This window comes from Musca autumnalis, unplaced genomic scaffold (assembly GCF_047663935.1).
Source record: "Musca autumnalis isolate F117 unplaced genomic scaffold, ASM4766393v1 scaffold_3, whole genome shotgun sequence".
Classification (NCBI taxonomy): Eukaryota; Metazoa; Arthropoda; class Insecta; order Diptera; family Muscidae; genus Musca; species Musca autumnalis.
This window is the reverse complement of record NW_027411866.1, coordinates 109771949-109794003: the sequence shown is the minus strand read 5'-3', so window position 1 is coordinate 109794003 and position 22055 is coordinate 109771949. Positions and strand designations below refer to the sequence as shown.

Below are 22055 nucleotides of genomic sequence, written 5' to 3'. Positions count from 1 at the left end.
TACTAAAAAACAAAAAATAATAAAATAGATACAGTCGTGGGAATTATAAACATATGCATAGACTAGACTAAAATAAAACCGTGGGGCACGTCAATTGTCTACAAATTATCGACTTAATGTGCGATAGAAGAATCGTTTAATTCGTCGTTAGGCAGTTGGCCCGCAGACCGTGAGGAAATTACTTACTATTTCTTGCTCATGGAAATTCCAATAGTTATACACTCCATGTAAATAAAAGATATGTTTCAACTAGTTTATCGTTGGACATTCACACTGCTGGCTGGCGAGGAATCGTTTCACTGCTCGTAGTTTGTCTTTAATCGACAAAGTACTACTCGCTCACCACTATGAAACCCTTAAACTCGCTTATAATCGAGTTTGCTAGCTTGTTTCCACATTCTAGCCCTACTTATCACACGTCCATCGTTGTCGATTGAACAACTGCCTAATTATAGTGTAACATTACAAAACAAACATTTTAATCAACGATTGTAGACAATTGACGTGCCCCACGGTTTTATTTTAGTCTAGTCTATGCATATGTTTATAATTCCCACGACTGTATCTATTTTATTATTTTTTGTTTTTGGTACATTTATCTTAAACATTGCAATGTATGTTTAACATAAAACCGTTTAACTTAAAAAGTTTTTTTACCTATTTTTATTTTCTAGTTTTTAGTGTTTATTTCGCATTCATTTAGTTCTTCATTATTGCAAGGTTTCCTGCCCGTTAGTTTATTGCAGTCCAACTCCTCTATACGTAGTCCCTGCAAAGATCTTACTCTACTAAGAGCCACGTAGGCTTGACCTTCTTCAAACAGTTTCGCACCTAAGTATACGACTGCGTGATCCACTACTGCATTTTATGTATTGTAGAAGCCCATGATAGTATTAAAGGCAACACACATCTGTGTGTATCGCTCCCGTTGTTTTGTTAACCTGGCTTCATATTCTTCAGGCGTTTCTGACGCTATCATCTGTGTGTATCGCTCAAGTTGCTTTGTTAACCTGGCCTCATATTGCTCAGGTGTTTTTGACGCCGTCATTTGTGTATATCGCTGACGTTGCTTTTTTAACTTGGCCTCATATTGCTCAGGTGTTTTTGACGCTAATTGTACCCGTCGTTTCTGTAATCGACTATTTCTATCACCTTTACTTTCTTTAGCTCATTTTGCTTTATACTGTTTATACAGTTTCTGTTTTATTTGTGTTTGTATTTTTTATATATTTTTTTTACCATTTTGTTCCCACGAGTAATGGACATGGTCCAATAAAGGGGCAAGGCTATGTACAACAAGATGCGCCTGAGTCTTGAGGGGAAAACGCTAACGACATATCATTTTTATCCACCCTAATGCCATACAGTTCTCGGCGCGTTTTAACCTTTCACCTTAACTTGGGTGGTGTACCGCTAATGACGTATCATTTTTAGCCAACCTAACGCCACACAGTCCTCAACACGATAAAAAATCTTAACTTGGGTGGTGGATTCAGGCTGGATTAATCAGATACCTAAATTACAGATGCAATTTCTAAATTTAAATCGTAATTATACGCCATTTAGTGTCTGCACGCATCCTAAATATTAAGGTTGTATAGTGCACTGTATTCTTCTTGTCAAGCCCTTTTATTTGATACCCATATTGGTGGGATTGATAAAAAATTGTTATCAGCCATTTGGTAGCGGCGGCCATCTTGGATTTCAATTTTTCAATTTTTGCATAGTAAATTGTATTCTACTTCTAGAGACCTTTCATTTGATACCTATGTTGATGGGATTGATAAAACCTACGTTATCCGCCATTTTGTAGCGGCCGCCATCTTGGATTTCAATTTTTTATAGTATATTGTTGTTGAGCTTGTTGAGCCCTTTCATTTGATACCCATATTGATGGGATTGATAAAACCTACGTTATCCGCCATTTTGTAGCGGCCGACATCTTGGATTTCAATTTTTTACAGTATATTGTATTCTGCTTGTTGAGCCCTTTCATTTGATACCCATATTGATGGGATTGATAAAACCTACGTTATCCGCCATTTTGTAGCGGCCGCCATCTTGGAATTTAATTTTATATAGTACATTGTATTCTACTGGTTGAGCACTTTCATTTGATACCCATATTGATGGGATTGATAAAACCTACGTTATCCGCCATTTTGTAGCGGCCGCCATCTTGGATTTCAATTTTTTATAGTATATTGTTGTTGAGCTTGTTGAGCCCTTTCATTTGATACCCATATTGATGGGATTGATAAAACCTACGTTATCCGCCATTTTGTAGCGGCCGCCATCTTGGATTTCAATTTTTTATAGTATATTGTTGTTGAGCTTGTTGAGCCCTTTCATTTGATACCCATATTGATGGGATTGATAAAACCTACGTTATCCGCCATTTTGTAGCGGCCGCCATCTTGGATTTCAATTTTTTACAGTATATTGTATTCTGCTTGTTGAGCCCTTTCATTTGATACCCATATTGATGGGATTGATAAAACCTACGTTATCCGCCATTTTGTAGCGGCCGCCATCTTGGATTTTAATTTTATATAGTACATTGTATTCTACTGGTTGAGCACTTTCATTTGATACCCATATTGATGGGATTGATAAAACCTACGTTATCCGCCATTTTGTAGCGGCCGCCATCTTGGATTTCAATTTTTTATAGTATATTGTTGTTGAGCTTGTTGAGCCCTTTCATTTGATACCCATATTGATGGGATTGATAAAACCTACGTTATCCGCCATTTTGTAGCGGCCGCCATATTGGATTTCAATTTTTTATAGTATATTGTTGTTGAGCTTGTTGAGCCCTTTCATTTGATACCCATATTGATGGGATTGATAAAACCTACGTTATCCGCCATTTTGTAGCGACCGCCATCTTGAATTTATAATGATAATGAATAAATATAATTGTATTGTCACCAAAATCCAAAGTGTATACAAAATTTCAGATTAATCGGTTGACAGGAAGAGGGTGAAATTTGAATTACTAAATTTGACCCAAAAATAAATAATAAAACAAACGGGGTGAGCTAAATAAAACCATTAAAAAAAAAAAAAAACAAACGGGGTGAGCTAAATAAAACCATTTAAAAACCATTTTCTTTCGACACAAAAAAATATAACTTTTGTTCCCAAAAACTTTTCATGATCTCAACGTGGCTCTGGCCCTTACTTGAGTGAAAGATCACGATTCTTATATATGTGAGGACGAGGAAATTTTATATTGAATTCATGATGCACTTACCAGAATGTAATGTACTTACCAGAAGAACAAAAATTACAATAAAAAAATATATATTTTGCTTATATTTCCATTATTTGTTTATTAATTTATTTGATAAACATTTTGAAGACTGTTTATGTAGCTTTTGTTTCATTATATTTCTATATTTAAATATATTTACTAAGTTATTCAATTAATTACACTTAATAACTAATCGACACTATTACAATAATACATAATATCAATTATAATTACAATATTTTATTATTATTTGTAATATATATTTATTATTTATTTTAAAATGTTTATACGTAATATTTTAACTAATATGTGTGTTTGTTTTCATTTATGATTTTCTTACATACAAAAATACGAAAAAAATGTCGAAAAAAATTGTACGCATATTAACAAAGAAAATAATAAATTTGTGAAAACAAATTTAATGGTATTTTGAAGTTCCTAAGGAGATTTTTATAATTATCAATAATATTAACAGGCAATGAAATACATAAGAGAGTAGCAACAGTCCAAATTATATGAGGTCATATATAGCAAATAAAATATAAAATTTTATTGTTTCCTTTCTAATTTTCTTTGAACTTAATTTTTGTGTGTATTTTTTTCTTATTTCTTCGTTTTATTTATATATTTGTTTGTATTTTAATTTGCCTTTTTTTCAATTGTTAAAAACATTTGTATTGAGTATTATTTTTAGCTTTGTCGATTTTATATATATATTTATATTTTTCGATTTTTTAATGATTTGCGTTTCATGTACTCTAGCCTTTTTCTATGAATTGTATTCATAAATTTATTTATAAATAATTTTTCGTCAATGCTTTCCAATATGTTTTTTTTTCATTTTTTTGTTCTGGTCGATGTGAAACGATTTTGAATGATTCAAATATACGTATTTTCTTTTTCGGTAAAGTGACATTTTAGGGGTATCTGGATGTAGTAGTATGCAGGTCTTCTAGAAAGATTTGTTATTTTAAGAACGATATTGTTGTTGCATGTAAAATTTCGTAAAAAGTAAGACTAATTTTCCTATGACATCAGATTTTTGATACAGTAAAACTAAAAATTTTGAAGTATATTTTTGTGCGATAGGGATTTTAACGTATCAGATTTAATCTGATATTAAATAAAAATTCATCAAAATATTCAGGGAAATGATGTTGTAAAAATGTGATCACCCTAGGTGATCGAAATGGGACATATATAGCTTCTTTGGTGCAGAAAATACGTGAAATCGGCCGAAATTATATATGGGAGCTATATCCACATCTGAACCAATTTTCACCAAAAGCAATAGCAATCTTCCTATGGCTAAACAAATTATATTCCCTTATTTTTCGGACAATAAATGCGAGCTGTACGTTGGGAACGGACGAACGGACATGCATAAATCGACTCAGAAACTTATTATTAGTGACTATCTCGTTATCTTATGCATGTTACATACAAATGTACAAAGACATAATATCCCTTACCACAGTGTGGAGTAGGGTATAAAATCCGAGACGAGCTGTTAAACTGTATTTTTTTTCTAAATTTCACTCTGAAGAGTATACCGATATATTACCATATGTAAAGTTATGACCCATTCGATTACTCCCTTGGAGAGTTCTTGTACGCGCCATCTTAACGAAAAATTTGAACTTTTGTGACAGACAGAAGGGCGGACATTTGGGCGTGGCGATTTTTATGGAAGGAAGAACAACTTTAAGAGGCGCGTCGCCATTCTGATTCCTGCGATTGTATTGAGCAAAAAAGTCCACTGAATCATATGTCTACGGTGAAAATCGATCCTCCCGATTTTGAAGGTTTTCATCCACGTTTTTCGGATATGTTGGCATATAACAGCCAAACCATTGAGATTTTCAATCCAACACTAAGACAAAAATTGTAGCCAAGACAATAATTAAGAGCTCTCTAGTACATCGCAAAAGCATTGAAACGCTCCTTCAGACAGTTTTTCGGAAAATATCGATAAATGACATAAATAAATGACTTGGTTATAGTGGTTGATTGATACGAGGGACACAAAAAACTTTCTGGCCTAGACAACACACAGTGTCGCCAGGCGTCATTTGGCTTTTTTTGTTTGGAAAGTATAACAGTTTTTAGCCTAAGCGTACTCTGGACAGATTGACATACGTCATGTGTTGGGTTGTTTACAGTGGCTTGATTGAGACACCTCCAAAACATGGTTTTTTAACGCTTTTATAGCATCTATTGGCGACGAAAATCTTTGACCACGTCTTTTTTTCTTGATGTGCTGGAATTAGATGAAGTCATCAATTCCACGTTTTGTCCGGTCAAACAGGCGCTAGTTTGAATCGATGTTTTTCGAATTCCTCAGGAGACTACAGCAAACCAATTGTAGCACATTTTTTATGAAGAAGTTTTGTGACCACTGGGAAATTCAAATGTCAAAAAATTTTTCTAAACTTCTTAAAATACAGAAAATCGGGAGGTACCGTTATATGCGGGCTTTACCAAAACAAGAACCTATGTTGACCCGTTTTGGTGGAGAAGTGTTGTGACAACTGGGAATCTCAAATGTCAAACTACAAATAGTTCGATAAAAATGTGACTAAAACAAACAAAAAGACAACAATTATTGTGGACGCTAGAGTGACTACAACAGACGGACATGGTTAGACCTACTCTGGATAATATCCTGATCAGGAATACATTAGGGTTATGACTTTTGACATTTTTTCTCAAAAATGATTTTCTTTAGTGAGAATGATTAAACTTTTGCCTACTAATACCTAAAATAACATTCATTCCATTTTATTATAACAAAAGGTTCCGCACAAACCACTTCGAAATTTTTTTTAAACAATACTATTAAATGAAAAAAAAAATCTGAAAGAATTATTTCTTGTTGCACGAATGAATGACATTTTGCATATTAATGACTAAAATTATTTTTATTTCCCATAAATATTGGGATATTTAATTTAAAAGTAGGCGTGGCCGGGTCTTTGGGCCCTAAAGATGTGCATTCTGAGATACGTCCATAATTTTTCCAAATATAGCGGGGACACAACCACAATTGTCTCGCAAATTCATTTTCAATTCATTCAATCAACATTCGAACTTTTGCAAATATAGAATTTTTTAAAATAGGGCATATGGTAGGTGCCCGCCCTACACTCCCGAAATTCCTGTATATTTCCTGAAAATTTCAGGAAAATCGGTTCAGTACTTTTGTAACATAATGTAGCATGTTAAATATTTAAAAAAGTGACCGAGATCAAGTTTCTTTCCGTAAAACCACAAGTTCAACAATATTTCGAAATAAATATCCAAATTGGTCCAGCCGTTCCGCAGTGATGTAATTAGCAATGAACGATATTTTATATTAATTTATAAAGATTTTCAAGATCAAGTGCTTCAAGTGTTTTAGTGATTCATAAACTCAAAAAACGTTTTTGTTAAATTATGCCAAACTCCTAGCAAATAATCTGTTACTCGTTGAGTTATAGAGATATCAACAAGATGAAGTAGAAGTCGTAGAAAAAATAGAAATTGCTAACTCACAAAGGCATTTTTGAGTTATGCCACACCTTGAGTAAATGAGCGATGTATATAATGTAAATGGAGACTTCATTTCAGTGGTGACCTTTGGTGAAATTTGACGTAGATTTTTTTGGTCTTTGACATCATCCCTCGAATATAACATCTTGGGAACAATTTTGAATAAACTCAGATGAAGTACTATTTTATCCCTCAAACGTGTTTTTAATTTTTATACATTCCTGGTTGGGTCAGGTTTACAGATTTTGTGTTTTCTGAGACCTTTAGTAAAATTTTATGACGAACAATATGTAGAATTTTTGTTCTGATATGATCACATTTAAAAGGAATTTTTGAACGATTTTCGAAAAAAACCAAAAGAACCCATTTGAACCAAAAACATTCCCCACATTCTTGTCAGTAAAGTGCTAAAGACATTATATACATAAATGCAAGGATTCCTCGTAATGTTAACTCGAATATTTTGAATTGAATTTTGTTACACTGTGCAATTGGAAGAATTAATTAAGAATAATTGATGTCATAGGCAAAAATTATCTTAACTGGAATTTAATTTATAGAGCGAATCCGCATTTTTGTTATTATTATTTGTGACATACATATGTATCTCCTTTCCTAACAACCTTACCTCAAATTCTAAAATATATTTACCGGTCTTTGTTAGATTATAATAATAAATATTGCACCTTATGTATAACATTATTTTGTAACATTTACAAAACTTACTGTCTGTAAGCCATTAATTCGGGAAAGTGCATCTGATGATGGGGTAGAAAATGTGCTGCTGCTGATGATGACGGAAGTTGCATAGTAGAGGGTCATGATGCACGATCGGTAGTTGGAGATGAGTTATGATGTTGTTGCTGATGATGATTTGCATGTTGGGGATTTGTATGCTGAGAGGAACTAGTTGCGGTGTTACCACCATAAAGGGAGTGCTGCTGCAGCATTGAGCCATCTTGTGTTGCTGCTGCTGTCGCTGTTGGTGATGGATTGTTGCGTAAATCTTGCTCATTATTGTTATTGTTGTTGGAGTACATATTGGAAGCCTTTTGATTTGGTGGTGTTACCGATTGTGGTGAATGAGATTCGGATGATGATGGTCTACGACCCATAAATGGATTTAAACCATTGAATGAGGTGGCAGCCAGTAAATGAGGTGATAGGTGGGGAAAACCGGGTAGTCCAGGAAGACCTGAGAATAACAATGGATTACCACTGTGTTGCATTAAAAATCTTGGATCAGACATAAAGGCCGCTGTGGCATCGGGAAATGTGGGAGGCATTGCAGTTTGTTGATTCGTTGGGGGGAAATGTTGTTTGAGTGCCTCAAAATTAAGCGGTGGCAGCCCATGAGCTCCGGCGTATAGGCGGGCCAAAAATTCTGCTTGCAATGATGCTGATATATTGTTTGTCGTTGGTGGAGCATTGAAGTGTTTGCTGCTATTCAACATCATTGAGTCGGGTAGTGGATCTAAATTATGATTATCACTGGTTGATAATAGTTTGCGATGTAAATTCAAATTGGAACTATGCCTATCGCGACTCCGCTTCGATGGAAATGCTGCATTGCAACCATCAATGTTACACTTGTGATGCAGTTTCAAATGTTCATTTTGATAGTGTGTCTTGAGGTGAAAATGGTTTTGGAAAATCTCACCACAGGCCGTACACTTGAGGGGATTATCTTTATCAATGGGTACCTCGGCATCCTCCGCAATAAATTCTCCACCATTTTGTTCTTCAGTTGTTTGCTTGCCCTCTGTGCTTTGGAGTTTGTTGGTGGGCATCGCTGAGGTGGTGCTTAGATTTTCGGGCAGATTATTGTTATCTTCTGCGGATATGTTTAGCTTGAAATTATCATCCATTAGTTCTTTTTTAATTCGCAAATAACGGTTCTCCTCCTCGGGTTCTTCGTGTTCGCTACTTGGATTTGCACTTGGAGAGTGGGCCATTTCATCACGAGGTTCTTCTTTGATTACGGGCATGAGGAGACCGCCAAAACATCCATTTTCTTTGGGATTATTTTCCTCCACGTCTTGCCTTTCGCCGGAGGATAAGTCTAACGAATTGTCGCATCCCGTCTTAGATACTTTTTCCTGATTCTGATCTACCTTTGATTTGGCCAAAAATTCTACATCATCTTCTTCTCGAGGTTCCTGTTTAACTGGTAGATTTGTGAGTACTGAACTATTCCTATTTACTTCAGTGGTCGAAGTTGACGGTGTCAATGGTGGCGAGGGTAATACTTTTGTGCTTTCACTTGTGGGATCTTCACTTTTCCTTGTACGTTTGGTTAAATCCAAAGACATGGGATCATCATCTTGTGGTTCTTCTTTTATGAGAGACTGTGCCTCCTCTCCATCCCTTGTCTCGGATTTTATGGTCACATCATTAGCCATATCATAATCATTGGAATTATCACAGGAATTTTCGGTCGATTGTACCGCACAACGCACAGGATTTTGATTTTTACGCTTGCGTTTACTGGCGGAGCTGTTGGCATTTGTTGTGCCATTTGTGGGGTTGTTTTGTGTTGAGTGGGCGGTAGAGGAGCCCTCATAGTCTTCTCTAATACTACAAGAATCCGTCACACTCAACGTATCATCATTACTCTCTGTACTATGCCTCTCCACAGTGCTGTGACCATCCTCCTCAGCCTCATCTTTCTTGCCTGAATCATGATGTTTATCTTTGGTTTTGAAATACTCAGTTGGAGTTTTGGAGTACAGGGAACGATCGAAGTGATCTCGACTGTTATCACCACCACCCATTGTTGAGGAGGTTTCATCGGCGCCGGTGTCTTCTATGCTAAAGTCTTCAGAAGTTGTCTTATCCAACATACTATCACCCTCATCACCGACCACAACAATACCTTCGCCATCTTCGTCGTCATCATCATCGTCTATATCGCCAATATGTATGCCACCATCCATACCATCATCGTCGTCATCATCATCACCCATAACCTCAGAAATGGGCATTTGGCGACCTTCATATCGGCCCATAAGCGATGGATCCATATAAGATCTTTGCATAAGTTCGGGATTGTATTTGTGATCACCCAAGGCGCCCATGGGATGGTGACGCATATCAGGTGGTGGTGTTAACATGGGGAAGCTTCCAAATGGATTCAGGCCAGCCATTAAACCATTCGGTGGCTGTAGCAATAGCGGATGGGGTTGGGCACTGCGGCCGTCATGTGGTGATATTTTGCGTCTTAGATGGGGAGAATGCAGCTTGGGATTGGGGTTAGCACTGTGGCGATTTCTAGATCTGCGCGAACTGAACATCATATTACAGCCGTCTACCGTGCATTTGTGCATCTCGCGCAGATGTACCGCTGAGAAATGGATCTTCAGGGCCCCCTTATCACAGAATGTCTTGAGACATACATTGCATTGTACACGTTTCTTGCCCGTCACAGGATTGATAAACTGTGTTCCCAAATTGGCTGGCAGTGAACCCCATTGCCGTTTACCCGGCGAGTGGGCCTTACGTCCCGGTCTCAGCGCTGAATTCGTAGATGATATGCGCGAAAGCCTTTGGCTTTGGGTTGATGACGACGTATCATGCTGCAGGGAATTGCGATGACTATGATTCACCGGATCTCTAAGATCCCTTTGACTTTGGTATTGACTTCCGGGCTGTTGATGTCCCAACGAGGTTGATGATGATGAAGATCCCCCTGAAGATGACTGTTGGCTCACCGTTACATTAGAAAGTGAGGATTGTGACATACTGCGAGCCGGTGGTGTTCGCCGTGAGCCCGATGAATCACGTAAATGATTCATATCGGACAACTTTTGTTTATCCAATTCAGGGGTTTTTGAAAGATGTGGTGGTTTGGCCATTGCTAGGGCAGGATTGAGACCAGGAAAATGCGAACTTAAAAAGCTGTGAGGCATGGGATTTCCCGAAGCTGCTGCTGCCGCCGCAATGGCAGCCACTTGATTACTGGTCAAACCTGGTGGTAACCCCGCATTGGGTCCTGCACTACCAGATGCGCCCGGTGAAGGAGGATGCATGTGCGGCATAGGCGGAGGTGGTGGTAGGTGGAAGGGCAGCGGATGTCCCGACATTGCCATTGCATTGAAAAATTGATTACTTTGTGCTGCAGCAGCTGCTGCTGCCGCCACGGCGGCATTTTTCTCTGCTGGCGTGGTTGCCTCATTTATTCGGCGTCTTGCCTGGGCCAACATGGCAGCTTGTTGAGCCGCTTGCTGCTGTAAATGTTGATGATGAGCCAATTCACTGGGACTCAAGCGTGCTGGAGGTGGAAGACCAGGAAAAGCTCCCAAAGCCGCTGAATTGATTTTGCGAAAATCAAAAGGTTGCATGCTTTGCAAGTGGTTTAAGGGATTGTGCAGCGTGGCCATTGTAGTTGCTGTAGATGTATTTGTGCCCGCAGCCAAGCTGGGAGCAGTTGTTGAAGAGTTACTGGAAGCACTGGAACTTGATGTGGTATTTGTTGTGGTACTTGTCGACGGGGTGATTCCCCCACTTCCTGCTGGCGATGCGGGATTACGAAAATAATTTCCCATATGACCTGGAGGAGGGGCAAGACCTCCACCACCACCACCACCATGTGATGTATGACCCGCATTACCGGCTGCCTGGGCCGCTGCTGCTGTCAACTTTTGTTGCAATTGAAACTGCATTTGGGCATGAGCCATGGCGCTTAAATGCATATTCATGGGATGTGCAGCAGCTCTGGGTGGCGAAGGTCGCCTACTTGGTGACATAACCATGGAGGAGCTAACCGACGAAGATGATGAATGATGGGGACTGGCAACCAATTGTTGGTGAATACTGTAGGAGGTGTTGTGCGGATGGGATGTGCTGCACTTGTCAATATATTCGTGTTCGAAATTCGTGCGTTGAGAAGCTTGTTGCTGCTGGTGATGGTAATGTTGCTGCTGTTGTTGTAAATGACGTTCGTAGCTGTAGGCCAATGTTGCTTGTGCATGTGCATGCGCTTTTTTAAGATATTCCAATTCGTACTCCGCCGTCTTGTTAAGGGTCGGCAATGATGATGAATGTTGTTGGTGTTGTTGCTGTTGGATTGTGGTCACTGTATGCCGCTGCTGGAAACCGTTCAATGAGGTGTATTGTGATGGTTCGTGATGCTGCTGTTGGTGATGGTAGGATTGATGTTGTTGGTAATGTTTTTGTTGATGTTGTTGCTGATGCTGTTGCTGTTGTTTTTCTTGATTAATATTCATTAAAACGATATTTGCTGTTAGCAATTTTCTGCAAGACTAGAAATGTTGTAGTTGTATTTGTCGTTCGTTGTTTTATTTGATTGTTTTGTTTTTGTAGCTGTTGCTGTTGTTGCGGCTGTGACTGTTGGTTTTGAGCAATATTTAAAAATTCTATGAATTGTTTAGTAGATTTTGAAACCGCAATCAGCATTTTGTTTGTTTGCAGATGGAGGGCTTCCTAATACTGCCTTGTAAAGTTTTGTTGTCGGTGATATCTGCAAGAAAAAAAAAACAGAACGAAGAAATGAAATTATTATACATTGTTGTGTGTTTGCTGGGAATTGTTTAAAAATTAGTTGGTATAAAACTGATTGCTAAATTTTAATATTTGTATTAATAATATATTATTATATATTATAAATAAATTACAAAAATAATACAAGCTCAATATGATTAGATACCAGAAAAAACAAATGATAATTCTACAGCCAGACATGGATACTTTATCATTTCGGCATTTGTGTACCCTGCACCATAATATTTGTTATTCCGTTCGTAACATGTCGAAATATTGGTCGGAGACCCAGTAAAATATATATATACTCTTGATCAGCTCAAAATTCTAAGCTCAAAATTCTGTCCGTTTGTATGTTGAAACAAGATACAGCTCGCAATATTTAAGATAGAGCTTCATAATTTGACACAGAATTGTCTATTAGTCCTAGGACGTTTGGTATTGAAAATGGGCTATATCGATACCAGATTTGAAATGGCCCCCTCTTGAACCAAATTTAAATGAAAGGAGCTTACACCTGGGACGTTTTAGCGAATTCGGAAACTACAATTTTCAAAAACAAAAAAAAATTGCCGGAACGCCTTTTACATAAATCGCGATCAATGTTCACATTTTTAGGGTTGCTTAGGTTTTCACGATCAGTCAGTGAATTGTCCCAATTTGAAATTCTATATGTCAAAAATGGTAAAACCTAGGAAAATGCCATAAGGGACAATCTTGTAGAGAATTTTTACTGCTACAACATTTTCTTAAGCTCAATTTTGATACGGCTTGCGGATTCCCAGTAAAATCGTGAAACCCTAAATAAACCTAAAATTGGGAACTTTTGACCGCGATTTATTTAAAAATGCTCCGGCGATTTTTTTAGGTATTTTCATCTATTATCATTGTAGTTTCAGAATCCGCAAAAACTTCCAAGGTGTAAGCTCCTTTCATTTAAAGTTGGTTCAAGAGCACCGTGCGGTACCTCCCGATTATCGGTATTTTCAAGGTTTTAGGCTCATTATCATACAAAAATGGCTGATATTTGGTATTTAGTCGTCTTTGTTCTCCAGACATTTGTTGGGTTAGGTTAACGTTTTGATAAAACCCCCCAGAACGGTACCTCCCGATTTTCGATATTATCAGGGTTTTAGCCTCATTATCACACCGAAATGGCTGAAAATGGATATTTTGTCTTCGTTGGGAGTACAAAGCTTTACCCTAGGAATTTTTCGCTACATACCGTTCTCATAGGACGGTACCTTACGATTTTCGATATTTTCAAGGTTTTATCCTCATTTTTACACCGAACGGATGTAATTTGGTATTTTTTGTTTTGTATTTCGTGGGTTTTTTGTCACATTTTCGGACTAATAAAAAGGTTTTTTTTTGGAAAATTGTTAATACAAGCAATGTTTTGGTAAGGACACTGTGGCGGAGGAGCTTAGTTCTTTCATAGAGTTAAGGAAACTAATTACTCAATTTTGCTTCCATACAACTCTTGGTGAAGGGTATAAAAATCTCGGCCCGGCCGAAGTTAAAGCGTTTTTATTAAACATTCAAACATTGTTTTTTTGCTGCACATCACATGCACGTAAGTAATACTGAAGATCCTTCAAATTTAATATGCGATGTTTTCGTAGGTCGTTGTTCAGGTTTATCGATTTTGACAAAAATCGATTCAGATTTTGATATAGTCCCTACACAGAGGCAAAAGGGCTCTCTTACATATGTATGTCCCAAACATATTTTGCAGCAAAGATATATTTGTTTGCAATCAGTCCCAAACATAACATATGTTTGGCTCCTACAAACAAATATATGTTTGGGTGCAAACAAATTATATGTTTGGGTGGAAAAAAATACAAACCCAAAAGCCAAAAAACAAACACATGCACCAGTGGGTGCTTACTGAGAGCAAGGGAGCGTAAATTTCAATGTAAAACACATTGAAATGTATGCTCACTTGCTCTCAGTAAGCGATCACTGGCTGTCTCTAACATATACACGCATTTATGATGGTAGTTTATTGAAAGGCATATAAAAAACACAATAGCAACAACAGACACATAGGTACATAAAAAATTCCAAAGAAATACATAACAGACTGTAATAAAAAAACTGAATGAAATAATTTATAAAAAGTCACACTTTAAAAAAAAAAATATATAGAAACATCGTTAAACGCTTGTCCTTAGTTGTGAAATAAAACACATTTTCCTCAACGGCATCTGGAATCAAATGATTATATAATGTAATAAATAGGTACATCTATATTTCAAATATTCATATGTATGTATATGAAAAATGTATTGATGTAATTATCAATATTAAATGCGATTTCTTCCTTGTCCAAAAACTATTTGTATTCACCTTTTTGATTCAATTATAAAATTTCCATAAAACGTATTGGGTATTTAATATACTAAAAAGCACAATTTCTTCTTTCTTCAATTTCTTCCGTCTTTACTCAACGATTGCATTTAGAAAACTGAAGAAAAAAGAACAACATAATATCATTTTTTCTTTTCCTCTTCGCTTGCTACGTTGGTTAGCAACAACAAAGCACGAAACACCAAAGCTTCTGCGTATCCTATTACACCATATCATAGATGAATAAGATGAGCACTCGCCTTTACGTTTTCGTGCGATTCACCATACAAATGCTCTCTTCGTGTTCATCACTGCACCATACACACAGCTCTTGATTATATAACAGCATTCCGCAGCCGCGAGAGCCCTGTTGTTACTCTCTTTAAGAAAAAACCCGCTCCACCCATAAAAATATATTGGTAGCCAAACAAATAAAATTAAGATATGTTCCAAAATGTTGCAAAAATATATTTGTTTGGACACAAACAAATATATGTTTGTATCCAAACATAATTTCTAACATGTATTTTTATTGCCCGATTTTGCTAAATCAGTCAATTTTAATTTAACAGCCTATAAATTTAATACGCGATGTTATCTAAGGTCTCTGTTAAATTTTATCGATAAAAACAATACTTTGTTCAGATCTGGATATAGTCCCTGTATATAATGGTACTTTGGTTTCTAATATTCCCTTTTTAAGAACCTGCCTGGAGTTGCCACATAGTTGGTTTAAATTTAAAATAAAATAAATTGAAACTATAGTCATGTTTATACTAACGGTTTTCTATCCAACTAACTCAAGATATAATGACAATGTAAACTTTTTTTGAGGCCAATGGCCACTCTTTAATCCAGAACTCAAAAGTTGTTATAAGGGTTGAATTTATCATACATATAAGAACAATATCCCACTCCTATCAAAATGGTGGCATTACCTATCGACAAAATTATTTCAGATTCGAGCTTTTTAAGTGTTTTTGACAACGTTTTAACAAAAAGAACAGGTGGCAGTCAAATAAAGTAAATTGGTAAACTGATGCAAAATCAGGAAACTTGGATTTTTCGTACACACTGTTTATGAAAATGTGGTTGCGTCGGATTTTGTCGGATGTAATTTTTGCATAATTTTATTCGAAAGGCTTGTATGTTTCATGTACCAAATGGCCGAAGCTGCAATTTGCTGCAATTTTTAGATACACTCCATGAAAAAAGCGAAATTCGTGAGTAATTTATAACATGTTATTGCTTCAATCAACATAACGCTACTTTATGAATAAATATTTGATGTAAACTTTTTTGTTCACAAAAGAAACTCTATTGGCCATTCTTTATTTCCTTTTCAAAAGTTTTAATATTTCTAATAACTTGTTTTAATACATTTCCTTGAACAGGTGGTCCTTTTTTATATAAACTTCAATATAAGCTATCTACGAAAAATTTTCAATGTTTGAGGAGCTATAACTTTATAGCAAGGCTGCCCAAAGGGCGCCCTTCTGCTGTGTGTGTGTTTGCTCACTCACACAATTAAAAGAGAGAGCTTTTGTTTTTGAAAAGAAAAATTTTAATACACAATTTTTTCCATTACACAAGACAACCCAACAAACCATCATTATTCGAACAAAACATCATATTTGAATTATTAATTCTTGTGTAGACACTGGAGAATAAACGAAACTCGATTCTCTTGACAATAATGAATGTGTATGCTAATTATCAGCTTATCCGTGTAATTGTAGAATGTATTTATGCGAATTGTTTTTCGTTAATTTTATAAAATCAGACTGAACGGTATGTTGGGAAACTATCAAAATGTTTGTGTTTCAAAACCAACACAATAACAAAATATGTTTGTAGTTGTATGAGCAGCCCTACTTTATAGCAGAATTCGGCACCTCTTTACTCACGAGCAAACAAAGAGAGCTTCTCTCTCCACTGATTTGGTCCAAACGTTGTACATCGTGTTATTTCTTACAGAAATGTCTCTCTTACAGAGAAATTGGGCAAGAAACTCAAAAAACCTTCTACTAAATTCAGAAAAATTGTGTTTACATCTTTTCTTTAGGTCCAAGACTGAGGGTATATCTCTGTCGGCGCATGTGACTTTTTTACTTGTTCTTATCTACCTCTGTGTTGTATCTACACTCCTTCTACAACTTTCGTGTTCTTCTCCTCTCTTTTCCCACTCCCACCCCATGGATTGACTATTGGTCTCCGAGAGAAGTAGCTGTCAACTATCAACGGCAGCTGCGCATCCTATAACCTAACCTAACGCTATGAATCCTTAGTACGTTAAAACCATCATTTAAGCTACACATCTGAGAAGATTTTGTGCTTTGAAGGGTATTTTTTCCGAGTAGAGTATCACATAGTCGGCACCCTCCGACTGTAATTTCTTTCTCACTTTGTTTCTTTTTCTAAGAACGTTCTAAATGCCACTGTAAAACTTACAAATATCAAATAACAAATTTCTCACTTTGTTTCTTTTTCTAAGAACGTTCTAAATGCCACTGTAAAACTTACAAATATCACCCAGAACATTATAACACATCTGCGTACAAACACTGGACATAGAATATTGATAATCCCATTAGATGTGATCCACTGTGTAAACCAGGGTTTCTGAGTAGGAATCGGAGTCTGGAGTCTAGCAAATTTTGCTGGAGTCGTGAAAAAAATCTCGACTCCGACTAGGGGCAAAATACCTTTTCTCTGAATTTACCAAAAGAATTTTTATTTTATTTTATATATTGAGATCATAGTATAGTCCTAACATAGAAATATAAAGTATTTAAAATATACGTTTTAATATAATTTAAATTCAAAATATTTCGTGGAAAGCTAGTGTCCAGGATTAGTGGTGTAGGATATCACATGATCGGCCACTTCCTACTATTGCTCTCACTTGTTTTGACTTTTTTTATAGAAGTCCTAAAAGTCTTCTGCTAGAAGTCCTACTGCTCTTTTCATCTTATCTTCTAAGAGAGGGCATATTGGACTACTACGAACGACCTTGTGGTCTTCTATGAGAGATCTTACTCAACATCAACATGAAGACCAACATGTTTCCTACATAAGTCCTAATATCCTCTATGAGGAAACATACTGGACTTCAATGAAGAGATCAGAACAATTTCTATAAAAAGACCGACTGGTCTGCATATGTGCTGGCTGGTGTTCACAATAAATCTGGAATATTTTGATACAATTTTCCATTCCACTCTTTCGGGTACAATTACACAAAAGTTAAAATTATATGGGCTTATGTTAAGTACTACAAACTTTTGTATCCAGTTTAAGACTTGGCCTTGAATAGCATACCTCATGTAATACCTATGATTCGGATTACACTTACATATATTTACAAGTTTTGGCATTTGCATTAAACAATCCAAAGAAGATTTTGTTCTCATATCTCATATTCCCGAACAAAGCCTGCCTACTTCGGAACCTCTTATACAAGCTTTAAATTTTTGATGAAATATGCATGCAGAGAAATGCTTGGACATCATGGTGATCTCTCCTTGCATGTCTTCATTCGTCGCCAAAGATGATATATTAATTTCAATGTCATGCCCATCTGTCTATGAAATCAATGGTTTCTGTTGCTACTTTTTGATATAAGATACAGCAGAATTAATATGAAACATGCATTATAAAATACCTCAGGGAAAACAACATATACGCATATATGGTTCAAATATAGGAAAAAGTTAAAAAAGGTGCATGTTTTATTCATTTTCAGTGGTATAGGAAATTACCATCGGAGTCGACTCTGGAGTCGGAGTCGTGAAAAAAACTTGCCTGGAGCCGGAGTCGATTGAAAAAATGGTTCGACTCCGAAGCCCTGGTGTAAACATCATCATAAACATCCGGACATTTAAGGTAAGATTTAAATAAATTTCAACATACATGGCGGAGATACTCTGTCAATATTTATGACAATGAAATGGAATGAATGACTGACTTGCAACAGCAATCAAACAAACCAGTCAAATACCATATGTACATTGTACATTGTACAATATATCATTGATTTTGAATGTATGTGTGCATTTAAACACAATAATCATATTGTCCAATTTTTTGCTATGACACAAATGCATTTAAAATTTTTAAATTAAACTCAATTTTTGCCGTTTTGACATTTCAGTCCGTTCTCCCTTTTCACTCCTATGAATATGACATCGTAGTGGCCACATTTACCCCTCCAAATACCCCGCGGCTATAATACGTATAGCTAACCCATTCAAAAGATACTCTGACCAGTTTATTGGAGTGACTGAGAATTAAATTGCTGTCACTATTTATGGCATGTCAAAAGTGTCAAAATGACATTTTTTATTACGTCGCATAAAGTGGTTTCAGGTGGTTGGTGGTAGTGATGCGAAATTTGAATACAAAGCAAGGAAACATTCTTCAACGTTTTTGTTTTGTTGTTGTATAGAATTGTAGTGTATTAGTTTGCGGTTTGGCTAAGTAAGCGGTATTGTTTGATATTTATGTTGATTGAGTTTAAGCTGTTTAGTATAATTGTTGTTGTTGTTATCGTAGATTTTGTCCAGTATTCTTTTTAATCTTACGGATTACAAGTAGATTGTATGTATGGACAAAAACAAATCTGTGGAAATTGCGTTAAGTGTGTGTGTCATTTGTTTTCAAAGGAAGACATTATTAATCCGTTGTTTAAGGAGAGATGACCAATACATGGGGCAAGATTGTATTTAGTGCTGCTAAAGAGCGAATGAGAAATACAGTATCGGACAAAACATTTGCAACTGACACATACAATTCAGTTTTAGCGCTATAATATTTGTAAAAACCAACTTTTTGTTCAGTTTTTTAGCATTAAAATGTTTTTCATACTCCGAAGAAAACACCCACAGTTAGTTTTTGTACCTTATAACATTGGTCCACCTTTAATATCGTACTTAAAAAAAATATCCCATATTTTAGCAAGACAAAACAATTGCAACTCACTCCGTCGCTATATAAATAAGACTCAAAATTATGACTTTTTACATTATTTTTGTGTCACATCCCGATTTTTATTAGTTAAGGGTATTTTAAGACTGAATACATAAATTTATAAAGCTAGAAAAGTTTCATAATGAATAGGAACAGAATATTTAATCTAATTTTTTACGTGGCACCTGATTAGTTTGGAAAGGCCTAGGAAATAGTATAACTGGAGAATATAATCTAGAATCATCCTAAAAAAAAGCTTATAGGCTTCGTATTCAGCCCATACAAAATAAATTAAAACCATTTTTAGTGATTTAGTCTGCTGAAGTTCGTAAATCGAGGGCCTGCTGTGAATAACGGCCCCATACCGGGCCCATTTATGGAGGTTCCTTAAAACGACAGAACTGAAAATGTTAGTTTTGTATCGGAATTAACCTTTGAAAAATTTTACAATTATATAAAAATACTTGGACTGTATATGGAAGCCCCTCTTGACATATTCTCAAACCTACTGGCGATTAAGGCCCTATGAAGCATAATGTAAAAAATTATTAAGGGGTAACGGTAAGAGTTGGGCAATCTAAATCCTAGTTCACTGTCCTAGTTCCAAACAGTATGAGTAATGTCAAAAAAAGTGTGAAATTACGTATACGCAGTTTTTTCATACAAATTATGTGGACGACTGGAACTGCGTAGTGAACTAGATCGTTCTATTAAACTAGATTGGTACAACTTTAGTCTGTATACAGTCCAAGTGTTATTATATAAGCGTAATATTTTTCTAAGGTTAATTCCGATACAAAACTAACTGTTTTCACCTCTGTCGTTTTAAATGTGGCCGTTATTCAGGACAGGCCCTCTTTTATGGACTTTAGTAAACTAAATCACTAAAAACGTGAAAAATGGTTTTAATTTATTTTGTATGGGCTTCGTATTCAACTATAAGCTATTTTTATAGATGGTTCTAGATTATATTCTCCTGTTATACGATTTCCTAGGCATTTTCCAAACTTATCAAGTGTCACATAAAAAGTTGGATTAAAATATTCTGGTCCTATTCATTATGTAAATTTTCTAGATTTATAAATTGTTGTATTCAATTTTTTTTTGATGTGACACAAAAATAATGTAAAAAGTCGTCATTTTTAGCCTTATTTATATGGCGACGGAGTGAGTTGCAATTCTTTTGTCTTGCTAAGATATGGGATATTTCTTTTAAGTACGCTATTAAAAGTGGACCACCGTTATAAGGTACAAAAACTAATTGTGGGTGTTTTCTTCGGAGTATGGAGAATATTTTAATGCTGAAAAACTGAACAAAAAGTTGGTTTTTACAAATTTATAGCGCTTAAACTAAATTGTATGTGTCAGTTGCAAATGTTTTGCCCGATACTGTATATCCAGCTAAAAATGGAGATGTCCTAAGTCCAGAACATGACAAAACCCCTCAGCGTAATGATGGCTCACATTTCAGGAAGTGTATACAATTTTCTAAAATTCGTAAATTTACATCATAAAATATAAATAGTAAATTTGTATATACAAACGTCGAGTCCGAACGGCGTCTCTTACGACACAACTTGCAAGAAATTTTTCTTGGCTGAGATACTCCTGAAATGTATTAGTATTTATTATTATTTTACTTACAAATATTTATTATAATTATAATAAAGAAAAAATATAAAAGCTGTCGGCTAAGATCTAAAATAACTTAGGTATAATAGCATAAAATAAGGTAATATATTTACCTTATTTTATGCTATTATACCTAAGTAATATATTTACCTTATTTTATGCTATTATACCTAAGTTATTTTAGATCTTAGCCGACAGCTTTTATATTTTTTCTTTATTATAATTATAATAAATATTTGTAAGTAAAATAATAATAAATACTAATACATTTCAGGAGTATCTCAGCCAAGAAAAATTTCTTGCAAGTTGTGTCGTAAGAGACGCCGTTCGGACTCGGCGATAAAAAGTAGCTCCATATCATTGAGCCAATATGAATCGGCATGTACTCATTGATATGAGAGAAGTCACCTTTGTCCCTTTCGGGGATGCTTTGGGAACATATATATGTATTTATGTATTTAATATGTATCTACCCAGCAAACCAATCGTACCGATATCGTAACGAAATCGGAACAAATTTCGGACGTTACGTCCGATATCTGATCCGAAATCGTAACGATATCTTAACGAAAGTTGTATGAAGTGGTTGACATAATTTCGGAACGAATTGTCGGAGCGAAATCGGATCGATTTCGGTCAGAATTCGCAACGAAATCGGAACAAAATCCTTGGGAAATTCGGAATTCGAATTTCTTTCTCCGAATTTTCGTACAGATTTCTGAACGATTTCGGAATAATGTCGTATGAAAATCGGAGGTACCTTCCGAACTTTCGTAAAGGTTTCTGAACAATTTTGGAATAATTTCGTATG

General features: G+C 35.8%; 1 protein-coding gene across 2 annotated transcripts in view; it reads right to left on the bottom strand.

Annotated features, from left to right (window-relative positions):
* Positions 1-4063: 4063 nt before the first annotated feature.
* Positions 4064-22055, bottom strand: part of disco-r (disco-related basonuclin zinc finger protein) — a 128567-nt gene continuing 110575 nt past the window's right edge. For both annotated transcript variants that reach the window (XM_073973541.1, XM_073973542.1), the window contains exon 3: positions 4064-12269. In XM_073973541.1, the coding sequence (XP_073829642.1) occupies positions 7609-12015 (4407 nt within the window). In that variant the 5' untranslated portion in view covers positions 12016-12269 and the 3' untranslated portion in view covers positions 4064-7608. The remainder of the gene's footprint in view (positions 12270-22055) is intronic.